Below are 19,131 nucleotides of genomic sequence, written 5' to 3'. Positions count from 1 at the left end.
TCTCACTCTGTAGCGTCACCACTCAATAGTTGTATCTCATCACGTCTGGCCACCATCAGTGCCACATTACAGAAAAGCAGGTCATATTTAGGCACAGTCACATCTCCCCAGGACTAACATCACCAAAGGTGGTGTACGGCCAATCTGTTCCCCCCCACCACCGACAAAAATGTAGAATATTGTTGACTGTGACAGATACTTGCAGAGTTCCTATAGATGTAAAATATAAATGCCTTTTTGTGGTGTGAGTGCTCACAATTCTGACAAACAAAGTAACTGAGTGAGTTTAAGTTACTACCCAAAATTGCTTAGTGTGGTAAAATGGGAAACCCTGTTTGTATCAAAGCCTGCCAATTTAGTGCTCTAATATTATGGGACAACTACATTCATGGTAATAAATGGAATAAGCAATTTGTTTTACTGGCAAGAAGATATCTGTATCACCTCTTCCCACAGGCACTTAGTTTGTTCTGTAAAACTTCCATACACCTGCTTTAGCTTGGCAGAGAAAATCTTCTTGTATTCAGTTTCCATTACTCTTTGCTTTATTTTGATGCTCCTTTGTGTTTACTGTATAAAATGTTTAAAGAGGATGTTGATGTTTGAATACAGTGTCTTTGGTGCTTTAATGAAAAACAGTTCTCACTAGGCTCATTCGACCCGCTCAACTATCTCCCGCACACAGACTTGCCCTCTCCTAGCAAATTGATTGAAAGCAAGGTCATCAACAAATTACAAATATTGTTTGGAAATCATAGCCTGCTAGATCATGACCGAGCATCAAACTGACCTTTTCACTGTACCCAAAATGATCTTGCACACAATGGTGTCTGACATCAGTGGTGGTTGGAATATGCTTTTTCTTAACCCTCTCTTCAGTCAATTTTGGGCTTCTGTCTCGCAACAGTGCAGTGATTTTGGGCTCTTCCTTCCTGTTTGGTAGATTCAACCGGGACTCCCATTTTGTTTTCACATCACCTTCTCAAACCTTTGCTTCCAATATCTCCTAGATATCCTGTCTTTTCCTTTTCAAGATCTACCTGAAACTCCAAGAATCTGATGGCATGAGTCCATGTCTACTCCTAGGCAGACGCCCACATTCTATACTGCGTTAATGACAGATCCCTCCCACCTGTTCCTTCTTTCATGTGTTGCATGAAAGCTTTCCACTTGTGGATAAAAATGAACTGCAATCTATTCAATAAATGTAATTTGTAAATCTAATACATAAATAGCTATCATAAGATGTATGTGGAAAGAACTGAAGTACAGAAACACTTTTGCTGTTTTCGCCGCAGAGGTCAAGAACATTGGCTTTTGTTATGATGTTAACCTTTCTCTTGTTCTCAGTGTCAACCACATGGTTGGCTCCTTTATCATTTGTATTCACCTCCCGAAATAGATGCTGCACTGTTATAACAAATTGTGATCACGACTTGATTCCTTTCAAGCTCCTCCTCTGACAATAGCCACAACAATATCTACATTGGTTTCCACTACTTCTTAGTGCATGCTGCAAAGATAAAAAATAATACAAATCTCCTTCTACAGCACTGTAAGCACATCATATCACACTTGCTCTGGCCTCCATATTTTTTTGACATGTGTCTCAAAGCCATCATAATAGCTCTTCACTCCTCATTTGGAAATATGAACTCTGCTGAGTATTGTCTGCTATATCATCCTACACACACCCTTGCTGCTCTGCACCCCAATATTTGAATCAGAGCTATGTGCTCTCTGTCTTTGCTTTCTTCCTCCCAGACCATTAGTACGCTGATAATCATCTGGCTTTCTGTAAAGCCATTAACACATAACATTTCACATTGTTCTCTCTTGCCTCTAACTTTATCCCTGCTGCATCATTAGTCCCATGGTTCCATCCTATCGAACAGTCATTTAAAAAACTCTGCTGCTTAGTTTTGTTTTGTCATTTTAGCCTATTCCCACCATCCTAATGAGATGTGACTAAAGGTATCAAATTAACTTGATTGGCACATTCTTAGTTCAGTTTTTCCAAAGATTGCCATGAAAAGAAAATGTTAGAATACAAGGTTACATTGAAAGTTGTATTGTGATGCATGTTGAAGAAATCAATCACCCCCAAAAAAATATACTAGGTAGTAAACAAAGCTTAATTAAGCAGAATTTGGAGTGTTACCCTAATAGTTTTCCAAGTTATTGGAATAATGCTCCATGTTTTTTAGCTGTGTTGGAAATAGATGAACTCAGCAGGGATGGCATTGCACTAATCCTATAATTAAATACTGTGCTGGAAAAACCTACATTTGAGCTGAGCTGATTTAGAGTGTCTCTAGTGTTGTGCAAAGGTTGGTCGCACACTGCTCGTCACACCAGCAAGTTGCCCCAAAGGACTGTGGTAAATGTAGTGGCGACGGCGGGTACGCCTATGCCACGATGTATAAAGAACAGTATGTGTTGCGTTAGCCATCCCTGGACACGTGTTTCGAGGTAGTTGCCTCTCGTCAGCCGTGAGGTATCGGGCTGACGAGCCCTGGTTCTGCACCTGCGCGCCATGAGAGGTATTTGACCTGTTTTAATTACATTTTGGCAGTCCACTCGGCACCCCTTTACATTGTCCTGCTCCCTGCTGACGAGAGGCAACTACCTCGAAACACGTGTCCAGGGATGGCTAAATGCAACACATACTTTTTTCTTTTAACACATCGTGGCACAGGCGTACCCGCCGTCGCCACTACATTCACCACAGTCCTTTGGGGCAACTTGCTGGTGTGACGAGCAGTGTGCGACCAACTTGTGTTCAAATTATTACGGCTCCCGTGAGCTATCGGGCTGACGAGCCCTGGTTCTGCACCTGTGCGCCATGAGAGGTATTTGACCTGTTTTAATTACATTTTGGCAGTCCACTCGGCACCCCTTTACATTGTCCTGCTCCCTGCTGAAGAGAGGCAACTACCTCGAAACACGTGTCCAGGGATGGCTAAATGCAACACATACTTTTTTCTTTTTACACATCGTGGCACAGGCATACCCGCCGTCGCCACTACATTCACCACAGTCCTTTGGGGCAACTTGCTGGTGTGACGAGCAGTGTGCGACCAACTTGTGTTCAAAGTGTCTCTAGTGTTGTATGGTGATCTGTTTAGGAGCTGCACTCCACCTAAACCTGGTAACTACCGAGAGTTCTTTGCTTCTTTTTTGCATAATTTATGTGACACTTAGCCTGAAAGGTTATTGTGTACGTGTATATATATACATACATACATACATACATACATATATATATATATATATATATATATATATATATTACCTACTGGCGGTCGCCAGTAGGTAGTTATAGTTAGGACCCTGTTTCCATAGGAAATCCGCAACATTCTATTTGGAATAACTTTGGCGCCGGTCGACGAATCCTCGTGAAATTTTCAAAACTAATGGGGCGCTACGCTCCGCTCCTACCCTGAAAGTCTCGGGGGGATTCGTCAAGTGGGGGCTGAGAAAAAAGGGGGGTCCCAAAACGCGTTTTTCCCATGCATTTTTCCATAGGACCTTTAGACACAGCTACAGCCCGAACGGCTGAACAGAGTTACTTGAAATTTGGCAGAGAGGTAGTCTACAGGTCAAGGAAGTGCCTTTTGTAGGTCTGGTGTAAATCTGTTCAGTAGTTCCTGAGAAAATAGCATTTAAATCAATATATATATCTGTGGCAGCTTACGGTGCGCTTACCGTGCGCTTACGGTAAGCTTACCGTACGCGTACGGTGCCGTGCGCGAGCGCGATTCTGATTGGCTGTTAGATCTTAGTAAACATTCGAATCGGTCGAAACCAGGAAGTGGCGGCCGCCATTTTCTCTCTCGGACTCTGAGGGGGGGGGAGGAAAAACAAAGGTTGAAAACATGTAAAGGGGCATGTAAGACAGCTCCTAACCAACTAGCCTTGATTGATTAAGGTGTCCCACAAGACCCCCCAAGACAAAAAATTCAATTTTTTTTTTTTTGAAAAATAGCCGATTACGTTTACCGTACGCGTACGTTAAAAATTAATTAAAAAAAAAATTATCCACATTGTCCCCCCCCCCCCCCGTGTGCAAAAGGTGCCCGCTGGGCCCCTTTTGTGCACGGCATGTACTCAAAAAGAACAATTAATAGATAACATTTCACAACGAAGCGCATAATATGTCCTCCGTGTGCGGACGGTGCGCGAAGCGCATCGTGCGTACATGGCCCATCCAGCGTAACGTGGGCACGCGGTGCGCGTAGCGCACCGTGTGCCCACCGTGCGTGCACGGCACTAACTGCGTAAAGTGGGCGCGCGGTGCGCAAAGCGCACCGCGTGCTCACGGTGCGCGAAGCGCACCGTGCGCGCACGGAACGAACTGCGTTAAGTGGGCGCGCACGCCACGAACGGCGTAAAGTAACTTAGCATTTAAAAAACCGTACAAATTCACTGAAAAAACCATAGGTTTCACACACGTTATAGTTAGGAATTAGCATTTAAAAAACCTTGCAAATTCAGTGAAAAAACCATAGGTTTCACACACGTTATAGTTAGCTGGACATTTTACTCGTAAAAAACCATTGAAATTCCCCCGTTATAGTTAGTGCAGGCAACTATAACTCACGCGACCGCAATCCTCTGCTGATGACATATGTGTCTTTATGAAAAAAAAATATTTGTAATATATGTATAGCTAAAATTTAATGGAAGAAGACATGGGCAAATAAGTGTCTAAATACAGTATTAGCATCAGCAGAGGATTGCGGTCGCGTGAGTTATAGTTGCCTGCACTAACTATAACGGGGGAATTTCAATGGTTTTTTACGAGTAAAATGTCCAGCTAACTATAACGTGTGTGAAACCTATGGTTTTTTCACTGAATTTGCAAGGTTTTTTAAATGCTAATTCCTAACTATAACGTGTGTGAAACCTATGGTTTTTTCAGTGAATATATATATATATATATATATATATATATAAACATTATATTACCTACAGGGGTTCACCAGTTGGTAGTCAAAGCTTTTTTTGTTTTTCCGATAACTTTGGTGCTGTGTGATGAATCCTCACGAAATGTTCAAAACTAGTTTGCTTCTCACTTCAGCTGCTGTTTGGAAAGTTTCGAGGTGATTCGTCAGGTGGGGGCCAAAAAAAAGGAGGGATCCCAAAATGTGTTTTCCCCATGCAATTTCCCATAAGGATTTTGAGTAAGACTACAGCCTGAACCGCTGAACGGAATTGGAAAGCTCAATCTTTGTCCAGAAAGAGCGCTTTTTGTAATTTGGTGTTAATCCGTTCAGTAGTTTTTACATTATGAAAGAAAAATAAATATATATATCTAGGGACGCAGTGGGTCAGGGGATTCGACAGATCTCAAAATTAGATCTAATTGGCTGCCAACACTTCGACCAGGAAGTGTTGACAGCCATCTAGAGACGCAGTTGCCCGTGCTTGCTTTCCTTTGCCCCCTGAGTGGGCCATGTCGTGGGGGGCTATGGGGGGGGGAATACCGTCTATGTTAAGGGGGATGGTAGTCGCGCTGTCCCCCGCCTCCCAACCCGACTTTGGCCCCAGGCACCCCTTCCCCTGGGGATTTGCACATTTGAGAAAGTGGATCGGGCGTGGCGTGTGGACCCCCTTCCCAGGCCGTGTTTGGCCCCAGGGAACCCATCCACTGTGGCCCAGCCGTGCATACAAAAAAGGGAGGGGGCCGTGAGGACCCCACTCCCAGACCCATTAAAGGACCTCATGCTCCAGGGCCGAGCTCATGCTGTGTTCCAGCGTGCCTTCCTCTGAGACATAGCATATTTGCTCTCGCTTGGTGGGAGCAAATTTTAATGCTCCCACGAAGCAAGAGCAAACACGAAGTCCAGGGCACCCACCCTTTAATGGCCAGTCCCCAGGGGATGGGCTCCCCGGGGCTAATTTTGGCCCAAGGAAGGGGGCTGCTAATTACCCTCACATATTACAATCACTGATAACATCTTCTATGACCTCATTGATAATATCAGTGCAACACTTATGTGAAATTTTTGATGAGAAAACTGTGCATGGCAGGGGCGCAAGTTATAGTTACTTTAGGGCATGAGTTATAGTTCCCAGGGTATTGGGTCCCCGGGCCCCAAAGGCCCACCCTACACTGCACATGGCAAAGGCTGTGCTCAGTGTCGGGTTGGCAGCCTAGCCTACCATTCGTGGAAAAGACTTTCCCTGTATGAGTTTTAAACACAGTAGCAGCACTGTTGAAAGTGTGGTTTAGGAATTTGTGTGTCGCATACAGAAATTAGTTGAACTACATTAAGTGGAATGCCTTTTTTCATTGTAGCCTGCACTTCATTTTTTAATACATTGTTTTATTCCCTAAGCAACTTACTAAAATATGGCTTAGGCCAAGCTGAACATATGGTTTTCCTTTTTCTTCTAGTGAATTGATTCGTAACATGCATCTCCAGTGCAAATGGTAATTGAAGCTTAAGTGCATTTTTACTAGAGGTTTGAATCACTTCAAGTATCGATTTCATGAAGAACAATTAATTGCCATCTTTTAAGGAAATAATGTTTTAGTCTGCATATAGTTGCTTAATAAAACTTTCCTTTCAAAGAATAATTACAAAATATGTTGTTAAAAGAATGCTTGTTTGGGCTATCCAGTGTGTTTTGAAATTGTATTAATATTTACTTTTGTAGGTGTAGGAAATTTACAGAGAACATCCAGCCAGCGAAGTTCGCTTACTTACCAAAGAAACAATTATGCACTCAACACAACTGCGAACTATGCGGAACCCTACAGATCAATGCAGTATAGAATCTCAGAAAGTGGTTATAACCGGCTTCAACATTCAATGCCTGCTGATGATGGAACAACAAGGTCTCCGTCCATAGACAGCATACAGAAAGATCCTAGGCAAGTAGCCCCTTATACTTCTACATACTTTGGCAGACAGTTGCATTGAACAAATAAAACAAACGTGTAAATTAGTATTCGCATTTTACTCATTTTAAAGTGCCTACAAATAAAAGGTTTGGATCACATCATCCATTCAGTGTTAGAGCCTCAATCTTTAACCAGGTAGTCAGTGTTCTGTTCCTATATACTTTATTTTTTGATCTGCTGAATCAACTGTAGCTGTGTCCGTTTTTGACGGTCATGGGTGGGTGAGTCGTATGAGTGTGTGTCTTTGGGTTGATGTGTGTGTGGGTCTTTCCCTCTGTGGCATTATTCTCTCAAGAGGTCACTGATCAAATCCTCATAGTAGGGCACCTAGCAATCAATTCCTCCTTCCTGCATACTAGTCTGTCTGTGATATGGCACAGCTGTCCCAAAAGGTTATGATTTTTTGCTTAATGGTGGTAGCACATGCATTTGTGCAGAGCAATGCCGATCTTACAAGTCAAGGCATATTGATGGTAAGTCTTTGCCCATTGTAGACTTCCACAGTTCAGTAGTTTCCACTTCTAGCATTAGCTTGACCTGGCATTTATGTCACCCACTTTTATACTAATGCTGGCCCTGGCACAGTGGTGGTCATTTTTGGCATGATAATATTACTTTTTGGTGTAATGTGGGCATCCATGGCACGATGGTACCCGCACAGTGTATGCTGTTCTATTAGGCTAGTAATTCTTGGCATACTGTGAGCATCCATGACATACTGGTACCAACTTCCAGTTAATGTGGTATCTGGCATGATGGTGGTAATGTTTGACATGCAATGGTATCCACGACATTATGGCCGACTTCTGGGTTGATGATGCCCCTCCCATCATAGTGACACTCCTTTACATATTGTGGGCCTCCATGCTCTTGTAAAAGTGTGATCAAGATAGCTGCCAACAAAGCTGTCCTCTCAGAGTTCTTTTCACAGCAAACAAATCTAGCTATATCTACCCTTTCTCTTACCATCCAAACCTCTGTGCTTTTGTTGACCTTACTAAAATACATCATTCATTACTTCATCCTAGTGGACCTTCCTGTATCACTTCTTCCCCACCCCCACATGACAGACCAGTATAATCAGACACTAAATGATAGTTTTATACCTAGCAGGCTCCCCTCCCTGCCCCTTGCACAGCATCTAGATTCACTACTGGATGATGCATTTCTCACATTGTCCCTGTTGCATCCCCCTCTCACTTTTCATGCTGCTGCTACTCCTTTGCAAGGCCTCTTGGATCTCCTTACCTTTTTCACACTGGGATCAGATTGATTCCCTTCTTTCTTTTTTTTCTTTTTTGTTTTTTTTATAGAGTTTTATATAGCGCAAACTAGACCCGAGACATCGGGTATCAGAGCACTTTTACATGAGCACCAGTTCCGTTACGGATGGACACATTCATTTTTGTTACACACGGGGAGATTGTGATTTGCCCGGAATCACAGGGTGTTGAGCGTCGTTGCCAAGACTCGAACCCGGTTCCCCAGCTTCAAGTTCGACCGCTCTAGCCGTAAGGCTACTTCCTAGAGACAGGACATGGGTTGTAGTCACCCTGGTGCTCTGTGTTGGAATTTTGCAGGTCACACTTGGTGGTGGTTGTGATTGTAGTGCCTGATGTCTTGACCAGGACAGTTGGGGCACCCCTTGTTCCTTCTTGCCTGCGAGGGGGAATAATGGGTGGTGTGGGATGCTGAGTGGCTGATGCTTATGGCAGCCGCACAGTTGGGAGGAGAGCAGTTAAAGTACATGCAACTGTCACTTGACCTTTTAACTTAGACCAATATTATCCTACAGTTCTATGCTTCCACACAAATACATATCTATTCACATGTGACGTACTTGTAATGTTTCAAATTACCATACAACATTCCTTTAAAGCCAGACCTATTGACATTGCAATGTTTGTATCGTCACGCCGTCTCAGTATGTCAATGTTGACGTCCTGACTCATAAAGATACAAGTGTCTCAACAGGATGAGACAAATCTGTCTGTCAGATATGATGGTGGAAAAAAAGTTGTTATTGTAAAATAGAGCCACGGTGTAATGTAAATGGTCAGATATTGCAATGAATGTCTAAACAGTACCAATAAATGGCGCTCTGACATGTTATTAAAAAAAGGAAAGGTGAAGAATCTCCTGTTCGTAGCCAATGCCGGTTTGATCGCCGACCGCAAATAGGTAATTTTTTTAACTAGCAAGCTTCCTACAACTTCCAATAGCAGCGATGTCTGCTGTTGTATTTGTCTCATGCAGCAATACATACATGTCCTCTACTCTGCTCCATGGTTTCACTTTTTGCAGGGTAAGTGGACAAGACCCTGTTTAAGTTACTCTGATACCCTGTATCCTTTTATGGTTATAATCTTTCTTCAGGTTATCAACCAAATTCTGCTGGATCATGCTTTGAGTTTTGTGGAAACTATTTTTGTGTAGGATAAACTTTTTTCTTGTTCCCAGGATGCTGGTGTTTTTATTCAAGTTTGCCTTTTGTGTTTAATTATTAATTCCCCAGCTGCATCAGTAGCTCTGGTTTATACTGTGTTGAAATGCAGGCGGAGAATTATCTGGTGGTGCCCAGCATATTCCCCATAACACATCCATTCATCTCCAGCTGAGTGCCTGGGTTCCTCAGGTGAGGTAGCGCGCCATCATTGATTTTAGTAAGGTATATATTGTCTCTATCTATTGAGCATGACAAGGGCCAATTTAAAACTCTGGCGGCTTCCTTTCTTTCTTTGGTTGTAACCAGGAAAATGAGGAATGCAGAGCACACATGCCAGCAGGCAGACCAGAGACTTCCTCGTGTCAATGAAACCTGGTTTACCCATGGATTGGCAATACATTGTTCCAAGAAAAAGTCAGGATCTTTGTCAATGTATAGAGCTGAGGCAAGTGTAAAATATCAGTTTCCTGTCAGGCAGCAGAATATGGTACTGCTCGACATTTGTTGCACTACTGCAACCAGCCTATGCTGTTCTTTTCTGTCATTGTGAAGGATTAGCTAACTCCCAGTCCTTTCACTTGTTGTTTTTGTTTTTCCATCTCGCACACAGACATCCTTCTATAGCACTCTCATGTTTGCAGTGTTGACAACTTATTGTTTTGTGTGAGAATGCCAAAGTGAGAACTGGTATGGTAAAGAGTTAACTAAGCTACATGCATGATACACCCCATTGCCTTTATTGTTCAATACTTGCTTTCATCAGTCCTTTTGCAGCAATAGCCAGTAATAACTTGAATCTTGCCACTGACCCTTGCCTGGGACACATTGTACGGTATACTTGAACAACGAGTGACGATGGCCTGATAGGTATGCATATAACCCCGACGTAAGGTGATGAGATAAGACTTGCGTTTACATTTTGGAAAGGGAAACTGATGGCTGTTTTATATCAATGCTAATTCACTCACAGTGACTAAGAACTGTGGTGATGGATTTCAGAAATGTACATGGTTCTTTTTTTATTTTATGAAAACGAAGTTTCTGAGCTGCAGGAAGTAAATTTTGTCTTCTGAGCACAATATCGTCCCTGTCAATGGCCTGTTCTAAACATCTAGAAAGTACAGTCATATACGTATAGTATTCCAATTTTTGAGGAGTGATCTCTTGTATAGATGATTTTCTTATTAGAGGCCCATTCTCACATCAGAACAAGCCTCTAAAAGGAAAAGCACATTACTACTCACTTGCAGTAGTGTTACATGGGTGTAGTCACATATAGAAGTCCTACTTCTACCCCTATATCCCCCCTGGCCTCGCTTCCAGGAGGATGAAATGTATGTAAACGGGGAGATACTTTATGCAGGCAAGTCTGTAGCCTCTCACGAAGGAGGCGGCAGATGACAAAGTGGGTACAGTAGACGCCGCACAAGAAGACCAGACTGGACAGCTGAGGCCTTCTAGGTAGCCGAAGTCTATGTGGGGACAGTTACAGCTTCACATGCCATGGTGATCCAGTTAACAAAAGGAGTAGAAGTTCGGTGAATTATATGCAATAACATATTGGATTTATTATAAGTATATAGCAAGTCAACTCAGAATTCCATGCCCTCCGCTGAGAGACCCATGCCCATGTACGTAAATGGCATTTCTAAAGACTGAAGTTCTGTACAAGGATAAAGACCAGCATAAAGTCAACAAGCAATAGGAGAGGTAGCTGGGTTTTGCAGCATGAATCTTTTTCTAGATTCACATGCTGTGCATTATTCCGCCATCTAGTGGTTGTGTCTGGAATTATTCTAAAAAAACTTGACCTTCTACTATTTTTGTCTTTAATTGTTGGTGGGCGTTGACATACCCCTATTTGGCGCCCCTTGTGACTTTGTCGCACCTTTGGTCACCATCTTTAGATTATTTTTTTCCACCATTGTATCTGGATGCGTGCAGAAGACTCTCCAATAATATAAGGAAAAAGTTGCTGGAAAAAAAAAAGCACCAAGGGTCCACCAGAGCGAAGAAGGCATTACAAGAACGTACCGGAAAAGTTCTGGGAGCAGGACAAGGTATCTTCAGTGACAGTTCTGGAGAATGCACATTCAGAGGGTCCCCTGTACTTGGTGAGGGAGAAGACACCATTCCAGTTTTTCAAAAACTGCCACCATACGTTTGCGAAAAAGGACCAGCACCCGGTCTGCAATCTCTGCCTGCCGATAGATCATCGTAGCGAAGATTGCAACGCCTATTTAGTGTTCACCCAAAGAGTCTGAGGGTAAAACAGCGACAGAGAACAGCCCAACATGCAATGCAGGGCCAACATCCTACTCCATCTCTGAGATTTGGGTCGCTCCAGCGACAAAAGGAGAACATCGATGAAGGTCCAGAAGGGGATGCCGAGGCCGAAATACAGATCGTGGACTTGACCAAGGGGGCAAGAAGACTTCTAGAGCAGAGGTATCGAAGTACTCGACGACTGCAAGCATAACCAGAGACTAGCGTATCCTCGGATCCTACAGAAAGGACACCGCGGTGGTAAAGACCCTTAAAAAACCAAGACGTGGAAGGATGGTTGAGGAAAAGACGCATCAACGTCGAAAAAGGAGAGAGACGAGACGGCTTGAAGCCAAAATGGCCAGTATCATGCAAAAGACTTCAAAGAAAGCCTCAAGAAATTTTGACTCCCAAGTAAGTCTTAGACAACAAAGAATCATGGGCTCGAAGGACTCGAGAAAATAGAGCTGCCTAGAACTCGTGAACCCCAAGAAGATTAAGAACAAGAAATCTTCTATGAGGAGGAGGAAGAGCTTATCTACCAGGGTTCTGAGGCTTCAGAATACCAAGTCACACAATGGCAGAATCTGGAAACACTCACCAGAAGAAGGGGTAGACACTTATCCTTCAAGACCCTCACCACCTGATATTGGAATTTATAACTAGGTAATAAGGAAGGCAGCAGAGACATATTTGGTACAGTTGGAAGAGTAGTGCCAACAATCATGTTTTCTACTATACAACCCTTCTGCTTACACAATCAAGGAACCAATTTTTATCTATGTTCCCTAGTGCGTTGGACCAAAGAAAGGAGGCTTTTAAAGAACGAGCAACATGTAAAGCAGTCACTCCTAGGGCAGAATAGAAGAATAAACATTCTTCTAAGGATCTAAGTTACATAAAGGGAACAGTTCCTGCAAATTCAATTATAAACATCTACTGGTAGGAAGAGAGCCAACATACCAAATACAATGGGGCCTCCTCAGGATGTGTTGAGTAAGAGAATGGACCTCATGGGAAGAAAGGTGGAAACCAGTAGCATATTGCAAATTCCAACGCGCTGCTTAATAGTCACGCCTACCAACATTGGGTGAAAGTAGGAGAATTAATGAAACATCCCCCAGAGCAGTACCAAAATAGGACAGCCCACCTGGTGGAGGATGGCAAAAACATCGCCAATACCTGTTCAAAATCTGCATTGGATGCAGCAGAAACGTCAAGCAGACAGATAGATGATTATAGGTGCAACAAAATGACGTCCTGCCTGGTTAAGAATTGAAGGTTTTAAACCAGAAGTGCAAGCTAACCTACTAAATGCACCATTCAGTAGGGAACTACTATTTGGGGGTGCGGTTGACAAGACTCTGAATCAGTTGAAAAAAGAAATGAAAGTGCAAAGTCAATGGGGGCTCTACAGTTCATGGGCAATATGCGCAGGGGAACAGTTCCTTCACTAAGACCTACAGGAAGGGACTCCTTCCATACAGGTACATCCCATCAGATGTATCAACAGTTATTCCAGGGAGGTAGTCGGACAAGTGAACAGCAAGCCCAAAGATGGCAGTACCAGCAGGGAAGGCAGTCCTTTCACAGACGACCATGCAGAAGGGGACACCCACAAAAGGGGGGTCTCCCAGCAAGTAAATGACTTGTCAGAGTTCACTAGGGAAACTCGCCAATCATCTAAGAGTGCAGCAGTAAGAGTACAAATACACAAGGGGACAAGAATAGGTAATCAAGAACACTCAACACCAGTAAGGGGCAGAATAAAATATTTATTCCAGGAATGGAGAAAGATCACCACAGACAAATGGGTTTTAAAACTAATACAATTCAAATATTGCATAGAATTAACCAAGACACCTCCATGCAAAGGTCCAGGGAAAAGGCCACATTTAAAGGAAGAAACAGCCCATCTACTCAAGGAGGTAGAGGAAATGCTGTCAAAAGATGCTATATAGTTAGTGCCAAGACTGGAAAGCAACAAGTGGAACTACACAACACACTTCCTAATTCCAAAAGTAAATGGGTCACTCAGATCACTTTTGGTCTGGAGGTTTTTAAACAAGTTCATAAGTACTCAAAAAATCAAGTTCAGTACCCTGCCACAGGTAATATCGCAAATACAAGTTGGGAATTACATGGCAACAATAGATTTAAAGGATGCGTATTTACACATTCCAGTGAACGCAAGCCAAAATAAATTCCTCAGACACTACCAGTTCAAAGTACTGGCTTTTGGAATAAAATCAGCACCAAGAGTAGTCACAAAGTGTCTAGCAACAGTAGCGGCACACCTGCAAAGTCAGGGAACACATGCTTATCCCTACCTGGACGACTGGCTTGTAAGGGCAAACTCCTACAAGAAATGCAAAGAGCACATGCAGCAAGTAATAATGCTATATCAGCTGGGATACTCATTATACATGGAGAAGTCATCACCAGAACAGAAGATGATGTTCTTGGGGGTCAGAATAAATTAGATACAAGTGAAGGTATTCCCTAGGGAGAAGAGAACAGTAGCACTATTAAACGAGATACAGCTGTATCGGAAGGGGCAAGCTCCAACAGTGAGGACAGTGGGGGAGTTGCTAGGAATGATTGCTTCTTGCATCCCATTAATACCAAACACGAGACTCCACATGAGACCATTTCAGGAATGGCTACTAAATCAATGTTCGCAAACAGCAGGGATTTTGGAAGAAAGACCTAGTGGTTGTCACTCAAATGATAGAGGATGAGATAGCGTGGTGGAACAGCGCACAGATAACACAAAGAACAACATTAACACAACCAACTCAAACTGTCACCATAACAACAGAAGCCTCACAGATGAGATGGGGGGCGCACATGAACAAGTCAGGGGAGTCTGAAAGGACTAGGATCCAGTACAACGCATCAACATCCTATAGCTAAAGGCAGTATTCCTAGCCTTTCTCAAAGAGGTATTGGAAAAATCAATATCGATCCAGACGGACAATACAACCACCATAATTTATATAAACAAACAGGGGGGACACAGTCTCTACCACTATCAAGACTAGCACAAGAGATGTGGATCCGGGCTATTCAAAGGAAGATGGAGATTTTAGCGGTTCACCTGACAGAGAAGGGCAATGTCGAAGCAGACATACTGAGCAGACAAGCATCATGGTCTCACGTGTGGGGACAGAACCAAACAGTACTCACGAAAGAATTTGAAAGATGTGCAACACCAGAAATAGATCTGTCTGCAACACCTCAGAGCATGAAATGCCAATGCTTTGCCTCCAAACAACAGTGCCAACAGTCCATGGGGAATGCACTATTGATAGATTGGTTTGGGAAATTTGCAAACGCTCCCCTCCCTTCACCCCCCCCCCCTCCCCCTACCACCACTACTTCACAGGGTGATCAGCAAATGCAAGATCAGTAGCATTACCCCAATACTAGTTGCATCCAGTGGGCAAGACACAAATGTTTCTCAGAACTAATAGTACTATCACAGGGGAGGTTTCACAAACTGCCAATCAGGCAACACCTGTTGTCAATGCAAGAAGGAAGGGTGCTCCACCCAGAAGCAGAGTCTTTAAGCCTGGCAGCATGGCTCCTGAAGACTTAGAATGTTGACACCTTAGGTTACCAGAAAAGACAATGGAGGTCTTAAGAGAGGCAAGAAGACCAACAACTAGAAAGTGTTGTATAGCTAGATGGAAAAGAAAGTCACTCGGGTGTTTGATAAAAGTATTATTAAAAATGATCTCTATAGAAAGAACAGTGCTGAAGTACTGAACACACCTTCTAGATTGTAAGCTGTGCTATACTTCTTTAAAGGTTCATTTAGCTGCAGTAGTGGCATACACAAGAGGTCACATAGAGAAACGTTTCTTCACATTATCAGTCATCAAGCGGTTCTTAGAAGGAGCAAAAAGAAGTGCACCTTCAAAGAGGATGCCGACTCCCACAAGAAATTTAAATATTGTGCTCACACAATTGAAGAAGGCACCCTTTGAACCATTACACAAGGCTACATTACAAATGCTCACACTAAAGACTGCTTTTTAGTGGCCATTACATCACTACGAAGAGTGAGTGAGTTACAAGCTCTCACATTACAGGAACTTTACTTTCAAGTTCACAAAGAGAGGGAAGTGTCATGAGAACCGACCTATAATTCATGCCAAACGTTATCTTACAGTTCCACATGAACCAAAGCATTCAGATACCAAGGTTCTTTCAAAAACCGAAATGGATGCAAGACATGCAGTAATGTATTGCATCGAAAGGACGAAGACTAAAAGGAATACAAAGCAACTGTTTGTATCATTTGAAAATAGTTTTCTAGAAAGTCCGGGTACCAAGAACACAATTGCAAGATGGATAGCACTGACTATTCAGTTGTGCCACAAGAATGCACAAGAAGCATTACAAAACACTCTTGGTAAACATTCATCAAGAAAAAAGGGAGCAACCATCGCTTTCCTAGCAAATACACCACTACAAGATATTTGTATGGCGGCAGCAATATGGTCATTAGTACACAGGTTCTCAAGACACTATAGTGTGGATATTCAAATGAACAGGGTAGTGCAAGCAGGACAAACGATCTTACAACATCTATTTTCAAATCAATGCTCATCTTCAACCCAACCACCACTGTAGTCACACACTGCTACCAAATCTATGCACAGCTTGTGAATCCAGAAAAGATTCATGTTGCAAAACGTATAGTTTCTTACCTGTTGGTGTAATTTTACAGCTTGAAGAATTTTCTGGATTCACAAGCAAACCCACCCTCCTCTGCCAAGAAGATGAGGGGAGAAAAACAGCAAGGAGAACATTTTTTAAAAAAGCACGACGAAGTCACAACGTGCACCAAAGGGAAGTACTTAGATGTCCACCAACAACAAAAGACAAAAACAAGCATTTACAATGCAATAGGTCTCGCAGTGACATTATTTTGAGCTATTGACATTGTTTTTTTATATTGTTTTTCTTTTGTAAAAAATAAATAAAAGGCATTGAAATTAAAAATGCAAATAGTCAAAAGTTTTGTAAATGCAAAACCTATTGCATTGCATTGCATTTACATGAGTGTGGGCTATTGGCATTGTAAATGCTAATGGCTTATATTAATGTGACTTTTTTTTAAACAACATAAATATAATGCATTTTCAATGTTAATAGCATAAACTCATGTAAATGCTATACTTACCGACAACTAAAATGAAGTATTTTCCTGGATATTTAAGGAAGCAATGCAATAGGTCTTACATTTACATTAGTTTGAGCTATTGACATTGTAAATCATAATGTTAAAAAAAAAAAAAACTTAAATAAAAGGCATTGTCATTTTCAATTGCCAATAGCTACCAAACGTTCTAATGGGCTTTACAATATGTGGCCTTCAATAAGGTACACAAACACAGCCTTGTTACTAAAGAATTAACCTGGTAAGGAGCACGTATGTGTTGTACAACGTGCATATGTATTCTTTGGACGGTTTGTGCTCCTGTTCACCAAGCTTGGCCACAAGTTGGCGAACAACGCATCAAACACCCGCCCACTGCAGCACTCCTAAGGATAGGCTTTGCAAGGGTGACAAAGGAGGTCGGGTCAAAGGCACGAACACGTGTGCGCAGGGGAGACAGGTTTTCACGTGAAAGGGACTAAAAAATGTAGAAAGCCTTCCCTATAAACAAACGGGGGAAACTGGGACCGTGCAAACAAAATATGCTGATGGCACATATGGCTGAAATCGAGGGACCCAGCATCCGCTTCACTGTATTTACATCAGCCCGTTTTAAAATGGTCTACTATCCAAAACGATGAGGGTCAAATATGTGTGCACTGATGAATATACAATTAATGCTAATAGTACTAGACGTATAAGTTCCACTCCACCTCCAGTGGCCCACCGTAAAAAACCACTCAACGACAAACAATATATTAGAAAATGGAAGGAGTGGGCAAGTGATCCGTAAACAATAAATTATTTTATTCCAAGAAAAATTATTTTCCGTAGTCCAAGAGATTTCTTCCAAATAGATTCTTTTATTCTTTCAAATTATTTTCAATTTGGTGCTCCAACACATTCTTAGAAGTCCAAACATAATCTTAATTATACATAAACACAGCCAACGCGTTTCGTCCCGCTTGGGACCTCATCAGGGCTGCAAGAATAGAAAAGAAAATATCACTGAAAAATAAATCATACATCTCTATATCCCAAGTCCAACTGACAGTCAAATTAATATTGTTTAATGCATCTATACCCTCTACGACCTGCCTATATAACAATCTTAAATTTGATGAATTTACCCAAATACATAATCACTCTGTTTTAAAAGAACAACATCATAATTTATCATGTCATGGTTTTTGCCACTGATTAAACCATTAATCCTCTCAGAACCCAGCCTATCATTCCTTCCTACTAAACTTCATTATAAGTCATTACCTGATTTTGATTATAGCTCATTGTAGTATCTACATAGTGAAATATCACATACCTCCTAAATAATAACGTGATGGTGTATAGTATCAGTCATGGAAGGGTACCAGTATCATCAGGGTGTGTTATTTTCTCATCAAGTTAAATTTTATCTGGTTAAAATAAGACATGATAATCAATTATTTCCTATTTGCTATTAGTATTAGTCATTATTCCTAGCCTTTATTAAAATTGGCTGTCCCATTTTTTCTTATTATCGCTAATTGTTAATTCCATATAATATCCTATCACATACCTCTTATAATTGACGTAGTGGTATGAAATATCAGTCATGAATGGGTACTAGTATCATCCAGGTCTTTAGTTTTCCCATCAAAATAAAAGCTTTCTAAAAGAATGAAACCTGATAATCAATTATTCTCATACTACTATTTACTTCAGTATTCCTGTTCAACAATCCCTAGTCCTCACCTCATTCTACATCCGTTCTAGTCAATTAGATGGTCTCCTCCACGCAATGAACTCTATAACAATATAACATAAAAGAACCAAATCAGTATTCCTTTCTAAACCTGTTTAAACAAAATATCATCTTGTTTATAGCCGAATACTCATATGTATCCACATACCTTTTATTCTAGCAATAGCTTCCTCGTGGCCTCCACTTCCAATCGCATATCACCGCTTAACCTAGTATCTTTTGCGTTTCCTTTTTATATTTTCATTCCACCAATCACGTTTCCCGCCTATTACCTCCTAATTATCTTAAACTGTTTCCTCTCCGGTCCGTGAGCTACCAACCAATCAAAATCATTATTTTAGCCTGCTCCTGCTAACGCCAGTACTGGTACGTCCTGCCCAATCGAAAACGTTTCCCTAATACATCATTGACCAATAATATTCCCTGATCACTAAGCCTTCTATTTGCATAAAACACGAGTGCTTCCTATTCAGTCCGCATGCCGTTGGCCAATCAAATCTAGCGTGTTGCAATGCTTGCTGTTCCTGGAAACAGTAATCCTGTATACTCTTTTTATTAACACCAATGTATACCTCTGTTGCTAAAAACCCTTC

At 41.9% G+C, this 19,131-nt stretch overlaps 1 protein-coding gene across 5 annotated transcripts in view; it reads left to right on the top strand.

Moving 5' to 3' along the window:
* PKP4 (plakophilin 4) overlaps positions 1–19,131 on the top strand; it is a 693,496-nt gene that overhangs the window by 504,620 nt on the left and 169,745 nt on the right. For all 5 annotated transcript variants that reach the window (XM_085645508.1, XM_085645509.1, XM_085645506.1 and 2 more), the window contains one exon: positions 6,667–6,883. In XM_085645508.1, coding sequence (XP_085501634.1) covers positions 6,667–6,883 — 217 coding nt within the window. The remainder of the gene's footprint in view (positions 1–6,666; positions 6,884–19,131) is intronic.

This window comes from Triturus cristatus, chromosome 3_1 (assembly GCF_964204655.1).
Source record: "Triturus cristatus chromosome 3_1, aTriCri1.1, whole genome shotgun sequence".
In the NCBI taxonomy this organism is placed as follows: Eukaryota; Metazoa; Chordata; class Amphibia; order Caudata; family Salamandridae; genus Triturus; species Triturus cristatus.
This window is presented reverse-complemented; position numbering and strand designations above follow the sequence as displayed.